The 25,844-nt window shown below is 25.5% G+C and overlaps 1 protein-coding gene across 4 annotated transcripts in view; it reads left to right on the top strand.

The window, feature by feature from the left end:
- Positions 1-25,844, top strand: part of LOC124428508 (serine/threonine-protein kinase N) — an 80,777-nt gene that overhangs the window by 39,546 nt on the left and 15,387 nt on the right. For 3 of the 4 annotated variants that reach the window (XM_046972635.1, XM_046972634.1, XM_046972633.1), the window contains exons 4-6: positions 18,397-18,500; positions 21,511-21,721; positions 22,896-23,050. In XM_046972635.1, coding sequence (XP_046828591.1) covers positions 18,397-18,500; positions 21,511-21,721; positions 22,896-23,050 — 470 coding nt within the window. Of the gene's footprint in view, positions 1-14,795; positions 14,936-18,396; positions 18,501-21,510; positions 21,722-22,895; positions 23,051-25,844 lie in introns of all 4 variants that reach the window. The other variant, XM_046972637.1, reaches the window with a different exon arrangement.

Genomic DNA, 25,844 nt, shown 5'->3' with positions numbered 1-25,844 from the left:
ATGTATGTATGTATGTATGTATGTATGTATGTATGTATGTATGTATGTATGTATGTATGTATGTATGTATGTATGTATGTATGTATGTATGTATGTATGTATGTATGTATGTATGTATGTATGTATGTATGTATGTATGTATGTATGTATGTATGTATGTATGTATGTATGTATGTATGTATGTATGTATGTATGTATGTATGTATGTATGTATGTATGTATGTATGTATGTATGTATGTATGTATGTATGTATGTATGTATGTATGTACGTATATAGGGTGTCCCATGGAACTGGACTGAGTTGTTAAAGATATAGCTTGATATAGAAAAGATATAGCAAATAAATAGCAAAAATATAGATTGGAAATTAAGAAAAATATCACACGATAAAATTAAATGGTATTTTTAACGCTATATAATTCTATGAAATTTCTATACATTTCTGTGCATTGGTACAGTTGCAAGGTGCAATCGTACTTTTTTTTTCTTTTTTAAATAATAAAACTTTTGAATACATTAAATTTTTGAATACATTAATCGATGCAATTTTTGCGTCCTTCCAGAAAGCATGTTAATAATGTTATTCCTGAAAATGATTAATTCAGGTGTTATTTTAATTTCAAACATGCTCTTTCTCTTTGAACAGTTTTTCATGGCGACTTTACAATTTTTTGCCTAGTTTTTTTTTTATTTTTGGTTTTGTTAGTCATCCGACGCGTGTTCCTTCTTTTTTTTTTATCCGTACGAAGTCAATAAAATTTTGTCGATAATAATTTGTACGTTTATGATTGTATCGATTAAAAAAGAAAAAAAAAAGGAAATACACGTCAATGATGAAATTACTACGTATGATCTACTATGGTCTGACGTTTGTGATGATTTTATTGATTGATTTTTGAGAAGCAAAACAAATGAAAAAAAAAAAGAGATGTACTCAACTCGAGACAGTACCAAGTGTTCTTCCTCCCACCCACCCCACTCTCCCACTCTCTTTCAAGAATTCGTCTGAATGTATTGAAACATTGAAATAATTCAGCACGTTCAGTATAATCTAAACTAACAATTTTCAAGAAATCACATTATTAATGTGTGTTGTAAAAGGATCAAAAACTGGATCGATTAATGTATTCAAAATTAGTTTTATTAAAAAGAAAAAGAAAAAGTTGCAATTATACTTTGCAAATCGGACCGATGAACAATAATACATGAAAGTTTCATAGAATTATGTTGCGTTTAATACCATTTAATTTGGTTGTATGATATTTTATCTCGATCTCCAATTCTTTCAATGATATAGCAATGGCCCAATTCCGTGGGCCTGTATTCCCTGTGTATATATATATATATATATATATATATATATATATATATATATAAATATATATGTTATAAACGAAAAGTATTATACGGATCGTAACCTCCCAATAAAACCGATTCGTATAAGCCCTCAAGGAAAAGAATACGGCAGGAGCGTGAGACTAAAAGTTTGAAGAAAGTTAAATATAAGAGTACACGCGGTCCCGTCTATCGATCGATAAAAATTTTTTCACGTGTAATATTTTTACATTGTGCAAAGTTAATATACGTTCGAAGCAATTTACTCGATTGGCGTAAAACGGTGGCTCCCCGTTGCTAATAATTTAAATGTCGATAACCATTCAATATCAAGTCTCTATATATGTCGATGCGAATGTACGAGTTATGTATATACATGTATATATATATATATATATATATATATATATATATTTGTAAAGACATATATATAGGGTGGTTCCATTTTAAACTTATCGGTCCTATTGATTTTTTGTATTTTTTTATTTTATTTTTATTTAGTATTATACTTTTGTATTTATTTTACATTGTATTTTTACATTGTTTAAACAAATAAAATATATTTTATTTGTTTTATTAGAGAACGATTGCGATTTTGAGATAAGTAAATTATCATAACAATTTTCTCTCTCTCTTTCTCTCTCTCTCTCTCTCTCTCTGTTTTTCTGTATGGAAATCGATTCTTTTCATATCTAACGAAAGTTGTTGATAATATCGATACGAATTGAACGAACACCCACATTATAACTTTTTTAACGATATTCCATTACGGTATCTTAATGGAAGTTTCAAAGATACTTTTAAAATGAGACACCCTATGTATGTATATATATATATATATAGGGTTTTCGTGGTTCGGACTTTATGTAAAACCTTCTCGATAATACTTTTGCCGTAATTTATGTAAATTGACACCTTGCTCGTACGTTTTGCGGTAAAAAGAACGTTTTCTTTATTCGGTCACGTCGCAAATTGTTCTATCTCTCTCTATCTTTATCTCTATCTCTATATCTCGGTCTCTATCTATTCCTAGTCTTACCTAATCGTTTAGAATGGAATACGTGTGTGTTTGTGTGTTGGATTGCGCTATGCTTTATGTGTTTATGTGTGTCTCTGTTTGTGTTATGTTGTGATCTGTGTGAGATCTGTGTGTGTGTGTGTGTGTGTGTGTGTGTGTGTGTGTGTGTGTGTGTCATGTATAGGATATCATGGATTATGGAAGAGTGTTTTATCTTGCTTTTTAAAATGATTCTTTATAATTGACTAGAATAGTGAACAGTGAGTGATTTAGTAATAATTTTTTTATTTTCGATAAACAAAAAAGATTATATATAAAATAAAATCGAATATTAACGATCATAGTTTTTTTTTTTTTCAATCGTATTGCCATTGCGGTTATGTTAATATCCATGTTTTGTACGATAGTGAATATCTATAATAGGATGACTTATGGTCTTTATGTGACACATCTGGTTGACGTAAGCGTCTAGTTAACACGTTCACTCTCTTACGATAATTTTGTATTTATTACTGTATAGAATACAGTGTATGTATGTAAATGAGCATGCATGCGCGCGCGTGTGTGTGTATGTAAATGTATAATAAAAACTGTATGATTACATAAAAATTACATCAATAATGTATATATAATGTACAATGTTGATTTTGACATTGGTTTTGATAAATTATTAATCAAATAAAAATACATTTTCTGTTTTGTAAGAAAATTGTAAAAAAAAAAATGCTTAAAATATTATAAATATCGAGATAATCGATTGCAGTTTTGTTTATATATTGCTTTCATTCGTTTCATTGGGAAATTTAATTGTTATCAAACATTATGTTTGTTAATTAAATTCTCAATAAAATTACTGTTAAAAATTAATTAATTATTAAATTAATTAATGGTTTTACGGATTTTCAAAAAGTCAGATAGTTAAAAATTTTTTTTTTATATTGTTTTAATACCATTTAATATAATGTTTGAAATCAGTGAAGATTATTGAACTAATTATTTAATCTTAGAAATAATAATGTATGTATATATATATATATATATATATATATATATATATATATATATATTTTTAAAAATAAAAAAAATATTTATTTTTTTAAAAATGAAAGCTATTAATGACAGTAATAACAATTATTAATTGTCAAATAACTCATTTCTTATTTTGGAATATTATTTGATGCTATTCAACATTCGTTAAACGAATTTTAATAATTAATTAATATTCGAAATAGCAATTATTTTTTTATTCGTAGCTTTATTATCATTTTATTTATAATAAAGATTTTCTTGATGATTTTATAGCAAAGAAAATTAACGAAAAATGAATATTTTAATTCATGCTATTATTTATGTCATTGGAGATTTTTTTATTCGACTTATAATAATTAATTATTAAAATTTAGAATAATATCATTATTTATTGATCAACATCATGGAAATGAACATATTATTAATATACAGTTAAAATGATCGCTAATATTAAAAAATGACAGTTATAATAATTTCCGTATATAAATTACAAATATATAAATAACATTGTTCTTATATATAAAAAAAAAAACTTTCAATTTAATTTCAATTTAATTTGAAATTTTCAATTTATATTAAAAGCAAAAATAATTCATAAGAATTATTCTACCATCGATTAATATATTACTTATTATTATTGTTGAATTACTTGTTATTATTATCAAATGATTAATTAATAAATCACAGGTTAACGCTTTTACTTGTATTATTTGAAATTTATTATTATAGTGATTAATTTGAAAAAATGTAATAAGTATGGCACATAATTTATCGATGATTGTAACATGTAAATCGACAAGATGGCCTTCGAAAACTTTTTACAAGCATATTCGCATTGAAGTATATAGTACACTATTTATATATGTATCTATATATTATTAAATTATTTATTAATATTATTAAATGATTTATTAAAACATTTATTAAAACATATATGTATATATATATATATAATATTATTAGATGATTTGTTAATATAAATTATAATTCATATTTTTGCTTAGATTATTCTAAATTCATTATTCGATTTATAATAATTTATTTTACAAAATTTACTATCACATTAAAACTATCATTTTATATATTTTACAAACATACTCGTTATATAAACATAACTATTTATATATACATATATAAAAGTTATTATTATTATTATTATTATTAAATCACTCATAAATATTATTAAATGGTTTATTAGAGAAAAAAAATATATATATATATTTTTTTAATATAAAACAAAGTTCATATTATTGTTCGGATCATTTCAAATTGATTATTCGACTTTAAAGTAATTTATTTGTTTTTAATTGTATAGTCTGGTGCATGATAAGTTATCGATAATATTAAATATGTAAAATGATAAGATGGCCTTTGAAAGCGATTTACAAAGTATAATTCTGTTGAATAAATTTCTTACGTCTTGGATCCTTTGGTTTTACTCTCAAGCTATGTTAATTATTTTAATTAGTTCGGTAATAAGTACCTCCATCGCATCCCCATTCGCGACAAGAACAATATCGAGTTCTTAGGTGAGTTAACGTACGACGTAGGAGGAGTATTAGCTCCCTCCGGTCACGGTTTATGAACGCCTGCCTGTAATGAATTACGTTGCCGTGGGGAAGGAGCGTCCGTGATGCGGGAAAACTTATGAATGGAGAGAGGAAGCGTCGGCCTTCGATTTATCGCGCGTCGTTGAGCGAACGACGTGCTCGTTATAATCATTATTTCTACCTATGAAAGAAAAAAGAGAGAGAGAGAGAGAGAGAGAGAGAGAGAGAGAGAGGAGATAAATAAAAGGGTAGATTATTCTAAAAATAAAATTTAAGTTTTTCTAATATGATAATTCGATAATTTCTTTTCTTATTCTGTGAGATTGATTAAATATTGATTTTTATACAAGGATGATGTATCGAATTTATTTAGATAGAGGATTAAAGTGTTGATATTTAGTTGCAAATGTATGATTCGAATATATGATTCGAACGTATTAATATTTTATATTATTATTAAATTATTTTGATTATTGATATTATTCATTAATATTAAAAATCAAACATATATATATATATATATATATTATACTATAAATTTTTATTAAATATTTATATATTCGTATATTAATAAATATAAGAAATATATATTTATATATATATATATATATTATTATTAAATATATATTCTATTTATATCTTATAATACAATATATTCATTAATATATATATGTATATATATATATATATATGAATATATTGTTTGGGGAAAAAGAAATCCATTATTTTTGCGTGAACTTCAAGGCTTTATTTAACATGTTTCGGATTTGGATCAAATAAAAAAATAAAAAGAAATAAAATAAAATAATGGATTTCTTTATCCTCAACCTAATATTAACGAATGATATTAATAATCAAATAATCGAATAATAATATAAAATATTAATAAAATACAAATAATAAAATGTGTGTATTATTCATTAGTAACAAAATAAAACTACGAATCGAGAAACTCTCTTATCTTTTTTTCGAAAAAAAAAAAAAAAAAAAAAAAAAAAAATAAGAAACGAAAAAGGAAACAAATAATCCTTAAAAAAAATCTCGGAAAGAAGTAATCGATCTTATTAAAAAAAATCACTTAAAGACTATTGATCTCGTCCCTTTTCCTCTTAGATCGTACTTACTTTTAACTTAAGATTATTATAGATAACGCTATAGAGAGAGTTAAAATAAGAACTACTTACGTACGTTGTGACAGACGTATTTTGTGTAATAAAAAGGAGAAAAAAGAAAATAAAAGAAAATAAAAAAATAAAAAAAAAGAAAAAGTACCGCACGGACAACGCGAATCTAATATTAAAAATAGAATATCGGAGTATCTTTAAAAAAAACAATGACTCATGGAGATTCGAAATAAGCCGCGTTTAGAGGATCGCGCATGCGCACTCTTTCTCTCTCTCTCTCTCTCTCTCTTTCTCTTTTTCGCTTTCACGTAGTATATAGTGCGGAGTCGTTGAACCGACGAAATTGGCGAACGAAAGAGAAGAGGAAGGGACGTAAATGGACGAAAACGAAGAGGTAGTCTCCTCTTTAGTTCTCTCCCTCTTTCTCTTTCTCTCTCTTTCTCCTTCTTTTTTTCGAGTAACTTAATTTATATACATATTTTCATCAATAATTCCATTCATCGTGTCGCGTGCGCTCGTTCGTTCACTCGTTCGATCTAAAACCAGGCACTGGTCAACCAGGTCCTATATCCAGGACAGGATGGTAGAGGCGGAAAAAGGGCGAGGAATGAAGAGTAAAAAAGAAAGAGAGAGAGAGAGAGAGAGAGAGAGAGAGAGAGAGAGAGAGAGAGAGAGAGAGAGAAGTCGAAAACAAGGAAAGTCTTTGTCCCATGGCGTCATGGCGGTCTCTATGGAACGTGGAATATAATGGGGCACGTGTTCCCGCGTTGCGCTAATGGCACGGTTTTGCGGACTTCTCTCTTATGTGCGTATTGTCCCACGGCGCTATAGTTAACCCCCTTCCTCCATCCCCACTTCACTCCTTAACTCCCATCCTCTTACCTTCCCTCATCCCTCAGTTCTCTCACCACTCCTACATCTTCAACTCCAACAACTCCAGCTACAACTCCACCTCCATCTCTCTCTCTCTCTCTCTCTCTCTCCCTCTCTCTCTCTCTCTCTCTCTCTCTCTCTCTCTCTCTCTCTCTCTCTCTCTCTCTCTCTCTCTTCAACCTCTATCTCCTCTTTCGTGCCGTTTTCACTCTATTGTTCCATGAAAAGCAACTAGCGCAGCTCTGAATTCGAGTTGAACGGATTCCAGACGATATCCTCGTTACGTTTCTCCCTTTGCGTCGATGTATTCTCCTTTACGTGTATCTCTCCTTTCTTGTTTCTTTTTTGTTTGTTTTTGTTTTTGCTTTTGTTTCGTACTCCTTCTTTTTCTCTCTATTTATCCATCTATCTATCTATCTATCTATCTATTTATCTATCTGTCTATCTATCTCTCTTTTTTTCTGTTTCTCTCTCTCTCTCTCCCTCTTTCTCTTTCTCTTTTTCTCCCTTTTTCTCTCTTTTGCTCTTTTAAACGCGTTCCCTGAGTTCCGTCTCACTCCGCAGCTTCGCCTTATTCGGGCATGGCCTGTGTACGGCGCACATGCACCGTCCTCGTCTCCGTTCCCCCCCCGACCGATGCACGTGTCTGCTGCAACGCATAGGCGTGGAACGCAGCAGTAACCATCATCCAAAGAATCTGGTTACTATTTAGATAATGATAATCGTTTTAGGGTTATTTTTTTGAGAATTCTTTTTAGAAATTCGAGGGAAGTTTTTTTTGGATTGGGAGGAGGAGGCAGGAGAAATTAAACATTTTCGAGATGTTTTTATGGTATTTTTTTATGTTTTATGGTTTTATATATATAATATATTCTACATATAGTATTTTATTTATATCATATGTTTTATGTTATTTAATTCTTTATATATATGTATAAGAATTACATGTAATGATAATTATATAATAATGATAATTATTAATAATAAATTATAATATTAATAAATATTATAATATTATTAATAATAAATTAGTAATAACAATTATATAATAATAATAATTATTATTATATAAAATTATATGTGAGATTTTTTGTTTTTTATTTATATTTTTCTTAATTCCTTTTATTGGTTTGCGTTCAATAAACAATGTTGGAATTTATCTGAATATAACGATAATGTTTTTTTATTTAAAAATTTTAACACAGATTTGATTTCTATTCGACGATAATCAATTTTTTTTTTTTTAATCTGATTGTATCTATAAACAATTTTGCATTATTTCATATTTTTATATGTATATAACGAAAGTATTTTTTATTTAAAAAATTTCTTACACATCAATGTCTGATTTGTATTCGACGATAATCATTGGATTTATTCTGAGAATTAGAAAATTTAATGGAAGTGGCTACGATTGTTTCCGGATGGGAAAGTTTTTGACGTTTTTTTGGTGTATCCTTTTATAAAAGAGTTCAATGACATTTTTTTTATCTACAGTTTTTTTGATTTTTTACTGGATTCGTGTATAAATAATTTTTGTTATCGAACATAAGTGATACTATATGTGTATGTGAGTGTACGTGTTTATATATATATATATATATATATATATATATATATACACATACATATATATATATATATATATATATATATATATATACATATATAGATAAATAGATAGTATTTTTTACTGGAAATGTTTACATTACTGTATTATATTATATTATATTATAAATCAATTTAAATACAATTAAACGTTAATTTGTAAAACTTAATTAAAAATGTTCCAAAAATTTTTTATTTCATCAATTAATTAATCAAATAAATTAATAAAAAGATAATACAAAAAAGTTATTAAAAATTTATTAGTTTATAATGCGAACTATCAAAATTTTTAAGATAAGATAAATTATTAAAGATTTAATATTTAATAATTTAAATGAATAATTTGAAAATTAATATGTCAAGATAAATTTAATCAAATTTATAATGACATAACGTTTATAATCGTATTAAAGTTAAATTAAATTGAATTACTTAATTATTAATTTTATCGTTAAATATTTAATTTAAACTCGATGAATAATAAATTTATTAAGAAAATATATTTAAAAAAAAAAGTTTGAACTTTCATTTAAATTCGTCATTACGAAGTCCTCATTATGAGAAATTCTTTTTTATTCGGACAATATTTATTTATTTATTTATTTATTTATTTTTATTTTTATTTTTATTATTTTTTTTTTTTACTACATATGTGTTACATGTATAAATTTACTCACTCTCTCTCTCTCTCTTTCTGTCTCTCTCTCTCTCTCCCTCTCTCTCTCTCTCTTTCTTTCTCTGTTATTACATGTCATTTCTCTGGTACTAATTTACACTGAAGAATATCAATATGTGTCAGTAAGGTTTTTATGTACCTATAAAGCTATGACAAGGCAATGATTGATATCTATTTGAAAGGAAGCAATTAGCCAATGATGGCAGTTATTTCTAAATAATGAAGTTTAAAGAGATTCATCCGAGTTTAAAAGGTTCCTATGATCAATTATTTATTATTCTATAATAATTGCAGACAATGGACTTTTAATATTCGTTTTGAATTTAAAACTAATCATTCTTTAACATATTATTGTACTTTTCAGTTTACGTTATTTACGAGCAATTGTATATACAATTACGATGAGAATAAACATATAAGGTGTTGAATAGGTGAAATTGATTACAAAATGAATAATATTTTTGAGTTTTTGTCCTTTTCTTTTATATCTTTGTTTTTCTCTCTCTCTCTTTTTTTTTTTTTTTTTTTTGTAATAATTCTAAAATATAAATTTTAATGTCAAAATAAAAGAAAATATTTATTTCTGAAAATATTCCATTCGATAAATTAAAAATCATTAATAATGAAGGTAATAATATTATAACGATAGATGAAAAATATTCTTTGAAAAGTAATTATATAAAATTGATAAATAAAACAATGAAATATTTCTATTCTCTTTATTTATGTAAATTGATATATAAAATAATGAAAAATTTTGAAATAATAAAATATTAATCAAATTCAAGGGAGATATATCATACGTTTTTTTTTTTGCTTTTCATTTTATAACTAAAACTTAAATAAATAATCATTCTGATAAAATTCTTATCTAACGATATGTAAACATTAAAAAGTAAAAAAAAAAAAGAACTATATAATTAAAATAAACAAATTCTATCTTATTAATAATTATTCTCCAATAAAATTCTTATCTCAAAATATATATTAATAATTGAAAATAAATGTAACATACGCGTATGGATATTCTTACGACAGCAGAAAAAAAAGAAAAAAAAAAAAAAAGAATTAATAAAATTCCATATAATAATTTAAAAATAAATAATCATTCGACTCACAATTGATTCGTCATCATTTTTGCAATAGATATTGAAATTATTGTTTAAATTTATTGACTTTTCTTTTTTTTTTCTTTTTTTGAATTGTGAAATAAGATCGAAACCATAAAATAAATATATCCAATAAAGAAAATTTGATCGAATAGAGAAGTAATCTTTACACAATACGCCATTTATGGCCGCAGGTGTACGTGCGTGATTATAGACGTATAGTTTCGAGTAACTACCTTCGAGATGTACCTACCTTCATAACTTTAACGTTTGCGAGTCAGAGGCCAAACTACAATGGCGCTTTCTGGTTAATTAGCGAGCGTACCGTAATGACGTGGTACCACCAGTACACGGATAATAATAACGCGTAATCGGAAGTTCTTTGTCAGCTTTCGCTTTAAAATTGACTTTTCTATTCGTGTAAATTCGTCAAAATTTCTAAAGATATATTTCATCGAGGAAACAAATTTTGTTATAAAATTTTGTTCAAATCAAAAACTAACTCTGATCCAACAAAAAAGAATTTTAAATCTCTCCTTTTATATATTAATCAGATCGTTATTGTTACGATCATAGAAATCGTCATTGCAATCGTGTAAATTACATTATTATTAATTATTTTCGTTCCTTCGTTATTTTCAAATTAAATGAGAAACTAAATATATATATATATATATATATATATAGATAGTTAATCGAATGTATTTTTTATGTATCCCGTCAAAATGATATATTTCAAATTTCTCTTTTTTTTTTTTATATATTGTTGATGTAATCATTATCGTTACGAACATAAATATCATCATTGCAAATATGTTAATTAAAAAATAAAAATAACGATTCGATCATATTTTTCATAATTTTTTTTTTTTTTGTATTCATACGAAATGACGCTTTTCCTATTAAAATCAATATTGTTATGATCGTAGAGATGATCATTTCAAATATGTAAATTGAGAAATTATTTTCTATCAATTTGTTATTTTGAAAATCAAGTAAATTAAAAATAAATGAATTTTTATATTTTATTTAATTTAATTATTAATCATTTTATAGTATTAAATTATTAATTATTAATTTTTTTATATCATTTAAATTATTTTTATATTTTACGTGATAAAAATAATATAATGAGAATTATAATTAAAGAAAAACTTTATTTATTTATTAGTAACATACATGAAAAATTATTATTGTAACCATTTACTGAAATAGAATATTCAAAACTTTTCAAAGTTAGTAAACGTAATATCTAATAAAATATATATATATATATATATATATATATTTTTATATATATATATATACACGTAATTAATTATCAAAATATCTCTTTTTATTTTATAATATTTATAATAAAATATAAAAGAAAGAAAGAGAGAATAAAATGTAATAAATTATAAAAGTAATCACACGTTAAGTATACAATAAATTATAATAATCTGATAAATAATAAAATAAACAATATATACAACATATATATATATATATATATATATATATATAGAATACTTGTTTATGCAATTTCTTTACAACTTTTTTTCTTTTTTTCTTTTTCATTTAAAAATCGTATCATTTTAAATAATCTAATGCAACCACGATGTCTAACAAATGAAATAAAAAATATTATTTATAAAAAATAATTCTATTCAATCGCATGCTACGTAATCATTTATATATTATTATATACTTACATAATAATAATAATAATAATAATAATAATAATAATAATAATAATAATAATAATAATAAAAGTAATAAATAATAATAAAAGAAAAATATATATATATATTTTTTTTTTTTTCTTTATATTGACGAACATAAATAAAAATTAAGTAATGAAACATACAATATTAAATATTTTTAGTAATCGACAAATTTAAACGATCACTTTATATAAAGAAGACAAACGAGTCGCAGCAGCATCATTACGCAAAGGAGAATTGATTGCTCGAACGGATGACTGCAATTGCTTCTCTCTCTCTCTCTCTCTATCTCTATCTCTATCTGTATCTCTATCTCTATCTCTATCTCTATCTATCGGTTCCTGTCGTAGAATATACAGAGTGCGTCGTTGTTATGACACACTTTATTCCGAAAAGCATTTTATTCATTTTATTCATGTATCTGGTTGCGCGTTATCCTCGTTAACAGATTGAAAAAAGAATTTTCAACGTTTTTTTTTTTTTTTTTTTTTTTTTTTTTTTTTTTAAAACGTTTCGTATAATAACGTATAATAAAGCTTCGATCATCGGGAAGATGATCTATTATATATTAGATCGGATACGATGATATCAGAGATGTATATATTTTATAACGGAATAATTTTTTTTTTTTACTAGTATTAGTACTAATACATACTTATATACTCTGTATATATATATTCTGTATATATACTTGTATGTATATATATGTAATTTCATATAAATACGTATATAAGAATTTCTTGTTAATGTCTATATAAATATACGTACTTTAAATCACACACACACACACACACACGCGCGCGCATATATGTATGTGTGTATTTGTAAATAAATACATAATTATTTGCATAAATATATTAATAGACCGGTATATATATATATATATATATATATATATATATATATAATTACATACATATACAAGTATAGATATATACTTGTAAATATATAGACACACACCTGTAAAAGTATATAAAACTGTTCACTCGGTTATTAGACTCAGCAACCGGTCTGTGTACTCTCAGAACCGGATATCCTGAAACGTGGCCCTTACACTATACTAACTTTTATATAGCCGATCTTTCGAAACGCTTCTTTCTTTATATCTTACTCGCATAAATCAGCCTCCATTCCGTAGTATCAGAATAGCCTTTGCTCGAAACGATTCCATTCGATTCCATTCGTTTCGATTCGATTCCATTCGATTCGATTCCATTCCATTCGATTCGATTCGTTTCGATTCGTTTCGATTCGATTCGATTCGATTCGATTCTTCTCGTCTTATCGACGCCTTATTATATAATGGACTACCCGTGATTCCATTAGATTTATCTTTTCATTGTTTTTCCTTTGATCGACGATATTCATATTTGTTATTCTGCCGATTTGAGGATATATCAAGAGAATCGATCGATCTATCGATTGTTCGATCGTTTCAAGGATGAATGAGATTTACTTGCCCAAGATTAAAGGAATTATTTTTTCGGAATAACAAATAATAAGCGTTATCTTTTCAATGATACGTTTTTATGGTAATTAGATTATAGTGTTTTTTCTTTTTCTTTTTGTTTCTTTTTTTATTTTTTTATTTTTTTTGTTTTTTGTTTTGAATCATCAGGGACATAGATCAAAGTGTAAAGAGATTATATAGGACGTTTCGTTTAAATTGAGCAGTTTAAATATTTTCGTTGTTTCTGACAATGGTAAGAGGAAAAAACAAAAAGTAGACATCGTTTTTGATTCAAAAGTACTAATCAATTTTTTAAATATACTTTTCTTTGTATTTTGTTTATTTATTTTTGTATTTTATTTTTCGTTTTTTGTAACTAATCGTGCGTCAACATTTTAGGGAAAAGAAGTTCGACATATGGAAAATATATATATATATATATATATATATATATATATATATATATATATATATATATATACAGATATACATGGTGTTTCATTTTAATCAATGTAAAAATAATATCATTCATTTGTTATTTACAATATGTAAATTATAAAACGATTAATTAAATATAATATTATATGATGTATCGTTACGGTATAAATTAAATCTGTTAATGTTGATTTCGATTTTTTTTTTTTTTTTTTAAATAACCTAACTGTAACAATAAAAAAAAATATATTATATACGATATAAAAGAGAATAACACATACATCGAAGACCTTGAATATCTCAAGAGAGAAAGATGACATTGAAGAAAAAAAAAAAAAAAAAGAAAAAGGAAGAAGCCATATTAATTAAAATATCGTCGTTGGATCGAACATCTTTTTCTTTTTTTTTTTTTTTTCTTTTTTTAAGGAAAAATTCGTCGTATCGTTAAAAGCAACGAAGATATTTCAAATACTATGATTAGCTAAGAAACATTATCCTTGTGAAATATAAAAAAAAAAAAAAAAATTAGAAATATTAGAAGAGAGAAATTTCAATCTTCCGAGAAGTTATTTTCGCGAACAGTTATATCGAGATACGTGAGAGATCTGAACTTTAACCTTTCTCTCAGTCTTTCTTTATCTGTTTCAACATTACATCGTTACAACTTTAAGAGAATTTAACTAGACGGGACAAACGTTATCGCGAATCCGAGAGATGAAAACTAACCAGTGAGAAATTCGTTCCTAACGGTCTACATAACAACAAAAGAACGAAGAGAGAGAGAGAAAGAAGAGAGAGAGAGAGAGAGAGAGAGACAGAGAGAAACAAAGCGATGAATAGTTTCTTTTCAAGTTATTTTTTTTTTTCTGTATTCCCTGTAGACAGGTGTCAGATTGCGTGGGAGTTTCGAGCCACAACATCGTCACGTTCTGCCTGCTTCTGATGAATACGCGGGAACTGGGCCTCGGGAACATTCGCGTTGATTTCACTATCGACGAATTTAATTATTTCCTTATTAAAGGTGACTAGAGAACAACGTTCGTTTTATATCCTAATTGATTATAATCATCCAAAAAGGTCGAATTCCCTCGTACTATATCAAAAGATGATTATAGTCATTCAACGTTGAACATTCTCTGTAAAATATGACTATTAAAATATGACTATAATCAGCCAAGATTTATATTAAAGATGATTATATTCATTCGAAGTTGAACGTTCATTGTAATACAATACTATAGTCACTTAATGTTCGCTGTATACTAATAGTAATTATAATCAGTCAATATTTATATTAAAAGTGGATATAGTCATTCAAAATCGAACGTTTGTTCTGTATTAAGACTCATTATAATCGATGAACATTAAATCCTCATTGTTTATTTAAACGTTGAATCATTCTTCTATGATAAAGATGACTATAATCAGCCAAGATTTATATTAAAGATGATTATATTCATTCGAAGTTGAACGTTCATTGTAATACAATACTATAGTCACTTAATGTTCGCTGTATACTAATAGTAATTATAATCAGTCCACATTTATATTAAAAATGGATATAGTCATTCAAAATCGAACGTTTGTTCTGTATTAAGACTCATTATAATCAATGAACATTAAATCCTCATTGTTTATTTAAACGTTGAATCATTCTTCTATGATAAAGATGACTATAGTCAGCCAATATTTATATTGGCGATGACTATATTATTAAACGTGAAATTTTCGTACTATACTAAAGGTAACTATAGTCATTCAAACTGGAAGTCTCTCGAATTCACTCTACACGTATATATTATGTGTGACTGTATATATATATTAAAATAACTATATATATTATAGTTATGCACTATTCAATTCAAGTATAAAGCTCCCTGTGAACTATAGTCACTCAATTTTGAACTCCCACCATGAAGATGATTATAGTTATTTATGGAGAAAATTTTCTATTTTTGTACGAATAAAGATTTTTTTTTTTTTTTTTTTTTTTTTTTTTTATAAGTCATTATTAAAGCATTTAATAATGATTTGTAAATGATGATATTTCAATATCAAATAATTTTTTTGAAACAAGTACGTATTTTTTGACAATTAATTTTCATGCCAAATCTATACTTATGTAACGAATGATCGATGTATTCTCTTTTTTTTTTCTTTTTTTTTTTTGTGCGTGACCTTTTCCTAGTAAATATTTTGTTTTTTTCTCCCCGTAATTCCGATCAATCTTCCTCCTATTTCTGTTTTTATTCATGATAAATGGAAATATCTAAGCAGCCAATTGCGAAGTAATAAATGTGCGCGGAATTGAAGAAAGCTGCATTGCGCAACTGACAACTCATCAGAACGGCGCGTGTAAGTACCGTTATCGTTGCACGGCTTAAAAAGTACTGAAAATATCGTCGCAGAATATGTAATAGCGATATCAACTATTGTTTTCTAACACTTTATCTCTCAATGATAGAAATATCACATTAACCTGAATAGTGACCTTTCAAGTTTGGTTTATTATCAAAACGGTAGAATCAGTATAGTAAACGTGTTAACTAATGTACTAATGAACTATCGATAATTATATCAATATATTGAAATATATCTATCTCATATATATTTCATAAAAAGTTGAAGAAAATAAAAAGAAGATTTTGAAATAAAAAATATTGAAGAAGTGAGAATTTTAATAAAAAAAATGAATTTATATAATAAAAATGATCACACACACACACACACACACACACACACACACCTGTATACAATAGTAAAGATAGTAATTTTTTGAAAAAAAAAAAAAAAAAAAAAAAACGATGAAATTTTTAAATGATAATTTTTATGAAAATTGTGTTAACCAATAATTTTGACCAGTTGATAAATCTATATTATGTTGCACTATACCATGATTTTTAATTCACAATGAAAAAATAGGTTTTACAAAGCGTATGACGAAAAATAGAATATATCGATTGTTCTGTCAGAATTGAAATATCGTCGGAGATAATATTTATTAAGAATCGATGCCGATGAAATCGATTAAACGCCATTGGCCAAAGACATTTAAAGCAAATTACAATAGATCGATCTATAATACAGAAGATATATTTCGTGTTACACAATAGATATATAATCAAAGAGATACATACACACATATATTTTCTATTCTTTTTTGAATTTTTTTTTTATTATTTGATAATTCGTAATCAAGATAATGTAACTTTTTTTAATACAAAGATATAATATTTATATATAATATTTAATAATATAATAATAAATATAATATTTAAATTATGTATTGATTAAATATATATATATATATTTTTTTTTTAGTTTTTTCAAAACAATTGACTTTAAATATTTATATTTCATTTATAATATTGACGTCATATATAATAATTAATAACGCAAATTTGTCTACATTGTAAATATGTAAACTCTTTATGTAAAATAGGCTCTCATATAATACGGAATTTCGTGTTATCAATCGAGTCATAATTTTGATTTCAAAAAATAAAAAAATATATTTTCTAATTATTTAAAAATTTTTTTAATGGTAAAAAAAAAATAAAACGTAAAAACGGTAAATAAAAAATAAAATTATAATGACATAAAATTTATCGAAATATTAAACCTATCTAAGTTAAAAATATATATATGGTATATATTTTTTAATTTTTTAAAAATAATTTTTTTTGTGTCCTTTTATAAATAATCTTTTCTATAATACCATATATTAATCAAAATCATACATACTAAATTTGATATTCCGTTTGAAAAAATAAAATTAAATTCACATTTTAAAGATTTGCTAATAGTTTACAAATTCGTCGCATTAAAAATGAATTAACATAAATCAAAATTATTATTCTACTAATATTTCATAACATTTCACTTGAAAGTAATAATAAAAGTAAAAAATTAATAAATAAAAAATAAATAAATAAAAATAAATATGAATAAATAAAAATAAATATATAACAATAATGGTAAAGAAATTTCTTTTAAAGACAAAATTTCGTAAGAATTAAAAAATTTTTTAACAATTTAAAACTGTCACCTTAAAGTTCGAATTTTTAATCTTTTCATTGTCATAAAAAAAAAAGAAAAAAAAAACAAATATTCTAATTTTATTTATTATACCAAAATCATTTATCAAAAGTATCATATTATAGGAGTGCTCGTAAAATACGTGTTATATAGGGTAAATCAAAAGTTCCCAAATGATTTTAAAAAGTCAATTGCTCTTTTCCGAAGATATTTTTTTTTTTTAGATCAATTTTAATGATAATCGATTGAAACATTTATAACCATGATCTATCACAAATATATCCCCTTTAAATTTATATCAAAGCCATGAAAAAACACGAATAAAGGTGTTTAATGTTGATCGCTCGGGTTTTCTATGGGGGTTTAGGGTAGGGCATAACCATAAAAGAATTTCATTACTTGATATTCGTTTCCGTTATGGTACAATGACTATTTTTATTTCAGACACACCTCTGTCACCAATGGGACCTTCGTCACCGAGTCAGGAAGGTCTATTCACAGATCTTCGACTTTTATCCTTGGAAAAGCAGCTTAACATCGAATTGAAAGTAACGAAATTATTATTATTATTACTATTATTTTATTATATATATATATATATTTTTTTTCTTTCATTTATACATCTTCATATGCCTGATAGGTATAAAAAATAATATTAATAAAAAAAAAAAAAAAAAAAGAAAGAAAGAAAGGATTACATATTTTGAAGTAATATCAAAAGATTTGTATATATACAGGATGTAACATATATTTTGTAAGATTCTGAATCGGCTATATAGTGTACATAAAAATATTTTTGTTTACTTGTAATCTTGTTGAGTTATAAAAGTCAATATAGCTTTTTTTTCCTTTTTTTTTCCTGTTTTTTTTTTTTTAACGAATTTATAATCAAAGTCGCATTCAATTAAAAAAAAAAAAAAAAAAAAAAAAAATAGCTACTATGTGTCTTTTATCGAGATAATCGATATTCTTAACGATTGACCAATTATATTCAAATTCTATTGCAATTCATACTACATGTCATACGAAAAGACTATTTACAAATCAATCAATCATATATTTTGCCGAGTTGAAGGTCAATAATTTTGTTTTCGACGTAATTGACGTCAAAATACAATATTATCTAGTCTGATTAAATTTTTTTTGTCGAATCGTAATATCAAACGAAGCATTTATTTCGATACTTAAAACGTTGTTATGATATTTTCGTAAACGATGATGCACTGTAGACAAATTTTTATTGAATACGATTTTTTATCTTTTTTTTTTTTTTTTTTTTTTTTTTATTGCGAACGATCGTTACTATTTATACAAATGTGCAAAAGAAATTGTAGGTGTCCATTTAAAAAGAAATAAAAAATTAAACAAAAAAACCGGAATTATATTGACTTTCATAACTCGAAAAGATCACGGATTCAATAAAAAAAAAAAAAAATATATATATATATATATATATATATATATATAAAAAGAAAGAAAAAGATAAAAAATAAAAAAATTGTTTACAAGCAATTATTTACTGACAAGCATTGTCAGCTGATTGATTGACTTGGAGATTGGTGGAAATTTTTATTAATAATATTTTTATTGTTACTACAATCAGTTTTGAGATATTTTATCTCAAACATCTATGGACAGACATCCTGTATATACATACATACATAAGTACATATATATATATATGTATATATATATATATACATATATATTCTGTAATTTATTGGTAAGACACAAATATTGATAAAACATCTCGTAATCTCAGTGTAAATTCCCTCGGGTCAATTCAATGACGGTCATCCTTCTAATTGATTTTCCTTGGTGCTGCGTTAGATGTGATACAGCGTTGACAATCTTTTTTTTGTCTGCTAATGATAGCCTCTAGTTGCGTCATGAGGCTGTTGAAATAAATCAGCATGATGATGCATGATACCGGGAGTCTTTTTAATCGTCATTATATATGTATATATATATGATTAATTATTTTATCGAGCAAAAATAAAATAAAAACAAACAAGACAGGCAATATATATATATATATATATATATATATATATATATATATATATATATATATATATATATAGGAACCATTAACAAATCAAATCGATCAATTTCACTTTTTGAGTTTTTAAAAAAATTTAAATATCAAAGTATTTGAATGGAATCCTCACTTTTTATATTCATAATAAGTTTTCCTAATTTTCGTTATTTAAATATCATAAAATGATAAAACTTTTTTTCTCCATCGAATAAAATATAATTTATTTCAATAATAATGTTTATTCTAATATTATTCCATCTTATTTATTTTATACGTTATTGAATTAAAATTATACCATGGCATTTGTACAATCTACAATGTTCATTTGAATTTATATTTTAAAGTGAATTTTAAATAGCAATTTATATTATTTCATCATATTTCTCCATTTTTTCTTTTTTTTTTTTTATTGTTTTATATATAATTAATCGATGTGGCAAAGTGAACAGGCTCATGTGTATATATATGTAGATATAAAATTAGGTTTGTCAGAAACAGAATTGTGTTTTTAATATCGACAATATAAATGGTAATGAGAATTGATAAGTCATGACTGACATTGTCAGCGAATTAGGATGGTACGAAGTATCGATCGAATGGCATTCGGCCAATTCTCTCTCTCTCTCTCTCTCTCTCTCTCTCTCTCTCTCTCCTCTCTCTCTCTCTCTCACCTACGTCAACAAATTTTTAAAACGTTGTGCGCCAGTTAGTTGTCTGTTACATTATAGAAATGTAAAAAGAGGGATTCACCCTGCGTAACAACGTCGTATTCGACCGAGCTAATAGGTTTAGTTGTTAGGATGATAGCATTAGAAAGAATACATAGAAATATTTGGTAAAAGGGATAGTAACGTGGCAGCCTTTGACAGAAGAACAATGAAAATGGCGAAGCGTTTGGTTAAAAAGGTCTGTACTTTTGCTATTAATTAATAATTAATTACGCTTACGTAGAGAGAAAGAGAGAGAGAGAGAGAGAGAGAGAGAGAAAAGAGAAAAAGAGAGATCATCGTAGGATTTATTCTACGATATATGAACGATTTTTTTTTTTTTTTTTTTTTTTTTTTTTTTTTTTTTTTTTTTTTTGATGAATTACAAGTTGTAGAAATTAATTCTAAGAATATGAATCTCTTCGATACCATTTTTCTCTTATGAGCGTTTAGAAAAGTTATTAGAAGGAGCATGATACCTCTTCTCTATGTAGACTATGTAGAAAATTATTTCCGTCTAAAATAATTAGAGCATATCGATCATCATCATTATCATTATTATCATCGTCATTATTATCATCACCCATAAAACCTCATTTCATGGAACAATTCATTTTTACTAATAATTATATTTATAAACTACTTTTAATATGTACATATACATGTCTGTCTTTGTGTGTGTGTACATATCTTCATCTTTTTTTGTTTAAATATAAATAATTACAGAATTTTATAGATATCTTTTAATTAATTAATTAATAATTTATTTATTTATTAAAGAAATGTTTGTATTATTTATTATCCTCGTAGGTAAAACAGGGCGCGGAAAATATGATACAGAGTTTGACGAGTGGGCACAGAGACAAGAAATTACTTCAGGAAGCTCAGCAGATGCTTGACGATTCCCGCGCTAAAATTGAGTTCCTACGCATGCGCATAATGAAGGTGCGACAGGCACGCCAACAACAACATGCTCGTGGTGACGCGCCACCTCCGAATGGTGAAACAGGAGGCAATAAAGGTACTAATTAATATCATTAATATATATATATATATATATATATATATATATATATATATATATATATTAGGGGGACTGAAAATTAATGTCACTTTCTTAAATTAAATTCAAACGAATAAATTTTTAACAAGTTTTATTTTTAATTACAATCAAATATCGACATGCGCAGAAACGACATTACTTTCCGGTCCCCCTAATATATATATATATAAAATATATATTAATTTATATATATACCCTTTTTTTTTCGTTCATCTTTTAATTATTGTTTATTTACTTTTGATAAACATTTAGCACACATTATAATTATTATTACTTAATATAATATATATTTAATACTTCTCTTATCTTACATTCAATACTTTTGCACATATCTATCTAATAGTATTCTAATACTTTTATAAGTTGCAAATATAAAAAAAAATTAAATTAAATATAAAACAATAATTTATAACATTACTTTTGTTGTAATAATATATAACATAATGTTTGTTATTTAATATAGAATAATTTTTATACGTTTTAAATAAAGAAGAAAAAAATGGTTTTTCTTTTCTTATTTTTCTTTTTTTTTTTTTTTCTTTTTTTTGGGAAGGGAAGAAAATAATTAATTTTTTATATTGTTTGTTAATTGTTAATTAATAATAGAATTTTCATTAGTATTAACGATTTCTTCTCATCTTAATGAAAAGTTTTAAATTTATCTTTTATAAAATGATTTCCTAAAATAATTATGTTTTACATGGACGCACATACATATTCATAAAACTTTTTAATGAACTACATATAATAATATATAAACATTATATAAGTATTATTATTAATTATTTATGTTACAATATATTCTATTATAATATGATTATTATATTTGATTATAATTATTAAATTTTATTATTATATTTATTATACAATATTTATATATATATATGTGGCTGTATAATAATAAAATATAATTTATTTATATTATAACTGAGATCAATTTCAACAAGATCAATATTTTTAACATTGAATAAATATATACATATATACATATTTTTTTTTTTTCTATATATATACATATTATATAATATTTTTCTATTATATTATTATAATGTTATTTGATCGTAAGAGAATTATATATCGTGGTTTATATGTCAGTGTAAACTCAATGATTATTTTGCAATTGTTTTTGTAGATAGGTACGAGCCAAGCCTGGAACTTGCTTTGGAGGAACGCGTCGAAGAGCTGCGACATCGGCTAAGAATCGAAGCAGCCGTTGTGGAAGGTGCAAAGAATGTAATACGTCTTCTGCAAAGTGCCAAAGTTGCTGATAAGAAGGCTCTAACAGAGGTACGTATTATTCTCCTGTCATCAATAATTTCAATCATTCGTATATGAGTAACACACATAATACATAGATATATATATATAGATAGATTGATATATAGATAGATATATATGTACGTAGAAATATATACGCGAGAAGGAAATTAGATGCTTGTGTATACATATATATATATATATGTATATACGTGGGGTTCGATGAAAAGCCTTTTGTTATATACGTATATACAAAAGATAGAGAATATCAAAGAGAAACTATCGATTACATGCATATATCCGTTCGAACGGATGTGAACATGATCGCTAAACTGATCAATAAATTCCTTTCGTGTATTATTATGATATTCAAAGGATTGTTTAGAATTTATTTGCTTAAATTTGGAAAATTAAAATAAGCTATCGTGAGAGAGAATTATGATTTGGTGCGGATGGTCACAACCTGTGTGAAGCACAATGACGCACGGTATTTTGTCATACGTCAAATATGCATTGTGTGTTAGAGTAGGACATATATTTTGAATGTTACAATATACACGAATGCGTAGCGACGTCGCTAAGTCGATGCAATACAAAATTTTCGTGTCATTCCACCGTCGTGACAATATGGAAAAAAAAAAAAAAGTATCGTAGAACGCATACGTGCAGGATTTCAGCTTCATCTTAATCCATTCGAGACCAATTGCTTACCGTGTGTGCAATGCCTTTATGAGAGGCTATGAGACCGGCTGCACATCGGTGTGCAATAGTAATTATGAGCAATTTTCAATTATTCTGAGTAAAATATTCGTCTAAATAAAAGTTGTTTTTTAATTAATAGTATCTGTAAAGTATACAAAAATATAATTTGTCATTGGTTTTCATTTGTAGCAAATAAAACAAAACGTATTGTTTAAATTTTCGAAATCTACATTTTTAAGAAATATCATTGCAGGAACCCATATATCTAATTCCATTTTTCAAATCTATCATTAACATCAATAGTATCGCCTTTTATTCATACCACTTAAACGAAAATTATTATCTTAAGCCAGCGGGATCTGCGTATTCAGAATTTCTTACATGTAAGAAATAATATCTTAAATCTTATTACCTTAAGCGCGGGTTTAGATAATAAATTTTTTCTTTTCTTTAACTCATTTTTATCCGTGAATAAGTAAGAAATTCGTTTCCACCACTTTGTGTCTCCTTATCCGTGAAAATCGAACACCAACGACGACACGTAACAGTTCAGTCTTACAGAAAATTCTTCACAGGAATCAGACGCACAAACGGTGTGCAATCATCTTATTTATGCGAATACACTTACGAATTGGCTGATTTTCATAGTAAACAAGTTTTTTTTTTACTGAAAATGAACAATATAATGAAAAAAGAAAAATTTCGATCCTGGGGACCGTGTTCGAAAAAATTTGCGGTCTCGAATGGGTTAAAATGTCATAGCCGTTGAGATTAATATTGAATTTTTAATTGATGAAATTAAAAAATTATCGCGAATGTTAGGATCGTTAGGATCGTTAGGATCGTTACGAATTTAGATCGTTAGAATCTTAAGTAAAATAAAAATGACTATTTGTCCGAAAATTTTTGACTAATATTGATGAAAATTATTTAAATATTTGGAATGTTCGTATTCATTATTTATTCCTAATTGATGCTAAAAATCGATGGGAAAAAAAAACGGTATGATAACACATATCAATATTGCTCCTTTGCGACGTGCACGCAACGTCAATGGTGGACCAACAACGCTTACCGTACAGTTTGCATTGGTCCTTATAGCACGTCATATTGACATAAGTAAGCTACCTATGAAATATTTTAATATGATAAATATTTTAATTGGTAACACAGTAGTTGAAATTCAAGAATCTTAGGTTCAAATTTCGAACTATCCATGACCCATTTTTTCGTACGCCAATAATTTTGAAATTGGGATGCACCTGTTTTTAGCGAAACGAATCAGTTAATTGTGTTGACATATATATATATATATATATATATATATATATATATATATAAAATATAGTTATTTGTATATACGATATTAAAATTGGATTTAATTCGTATTTTAAGAGACAGATTTAATCAAATAAATTGTTAATAATTATTCTAATTTAGATCGAGATACATCATAAGTCGTTATTAATCGTTAAGTTGAATGAATCATTAAAAAAAAAAAAAAAAAAAAAAAATATTGGATGATGTATCGTCAAAATCTGTCGAAATTTAGGAATTGTACATGTACGCCAGATTTATTTGGATTAGTATATTATATATTTTTAATCAGTATTTATAATATCAGTACGTAGAATATAAATTGATAGATATTACATCAACGTAATTCTGTCACCTAATTATTTATCTCTATTAGTTTATTTATTTTACAAAATATTTAATTTTTATTAATTAATAAAAATACCAATCAAATAAATAGAACTGTTAATGAAAGGATTATAAAAGTATAGAGTTCAATAAGGTCTTTTCTATGGTAACTTGGTTCGTTGAAACTAAATTGCATGCAAAATAAGGAGATCTAAGTTTAAATCCCATGCGCTATTAATCTCGAAAACTGGGATACGTCAGTTAATAGTGAATCGAATCCGTTAATTGTGTTGAGAGATAATTATTAATGGTCGCGTATAACTTCGTATGCGTAGTTAGGCGAGTTATTCAAATATTAAAATTGGATTTAATCCAGGTAATAAGTCGAGTTATTTCTATATCAAAATTAAATTTGATCCATTTAATGAGTCAGATATAATTCGAATAAATTCTTAACTGTTATTAAACTAAAAAACAA

The sequence above is a fragment of the Vespa crabro genome, chromosome 12 (assembly GCF_910589235.1).
Source record: "Vespa crabro chromosome 12, iyVesCrab1.2, whole genome shotgun sequence".
NCBI classification, from domain to species: Eukaryota; Metazoa; Arthropoda; class Insecta; order Hymenoptera; family Vespidae; genus Vespa; species Vespa crabro.
This window is presented reverse-complemented; position numbering and strand designations above follow the sequence as displayed.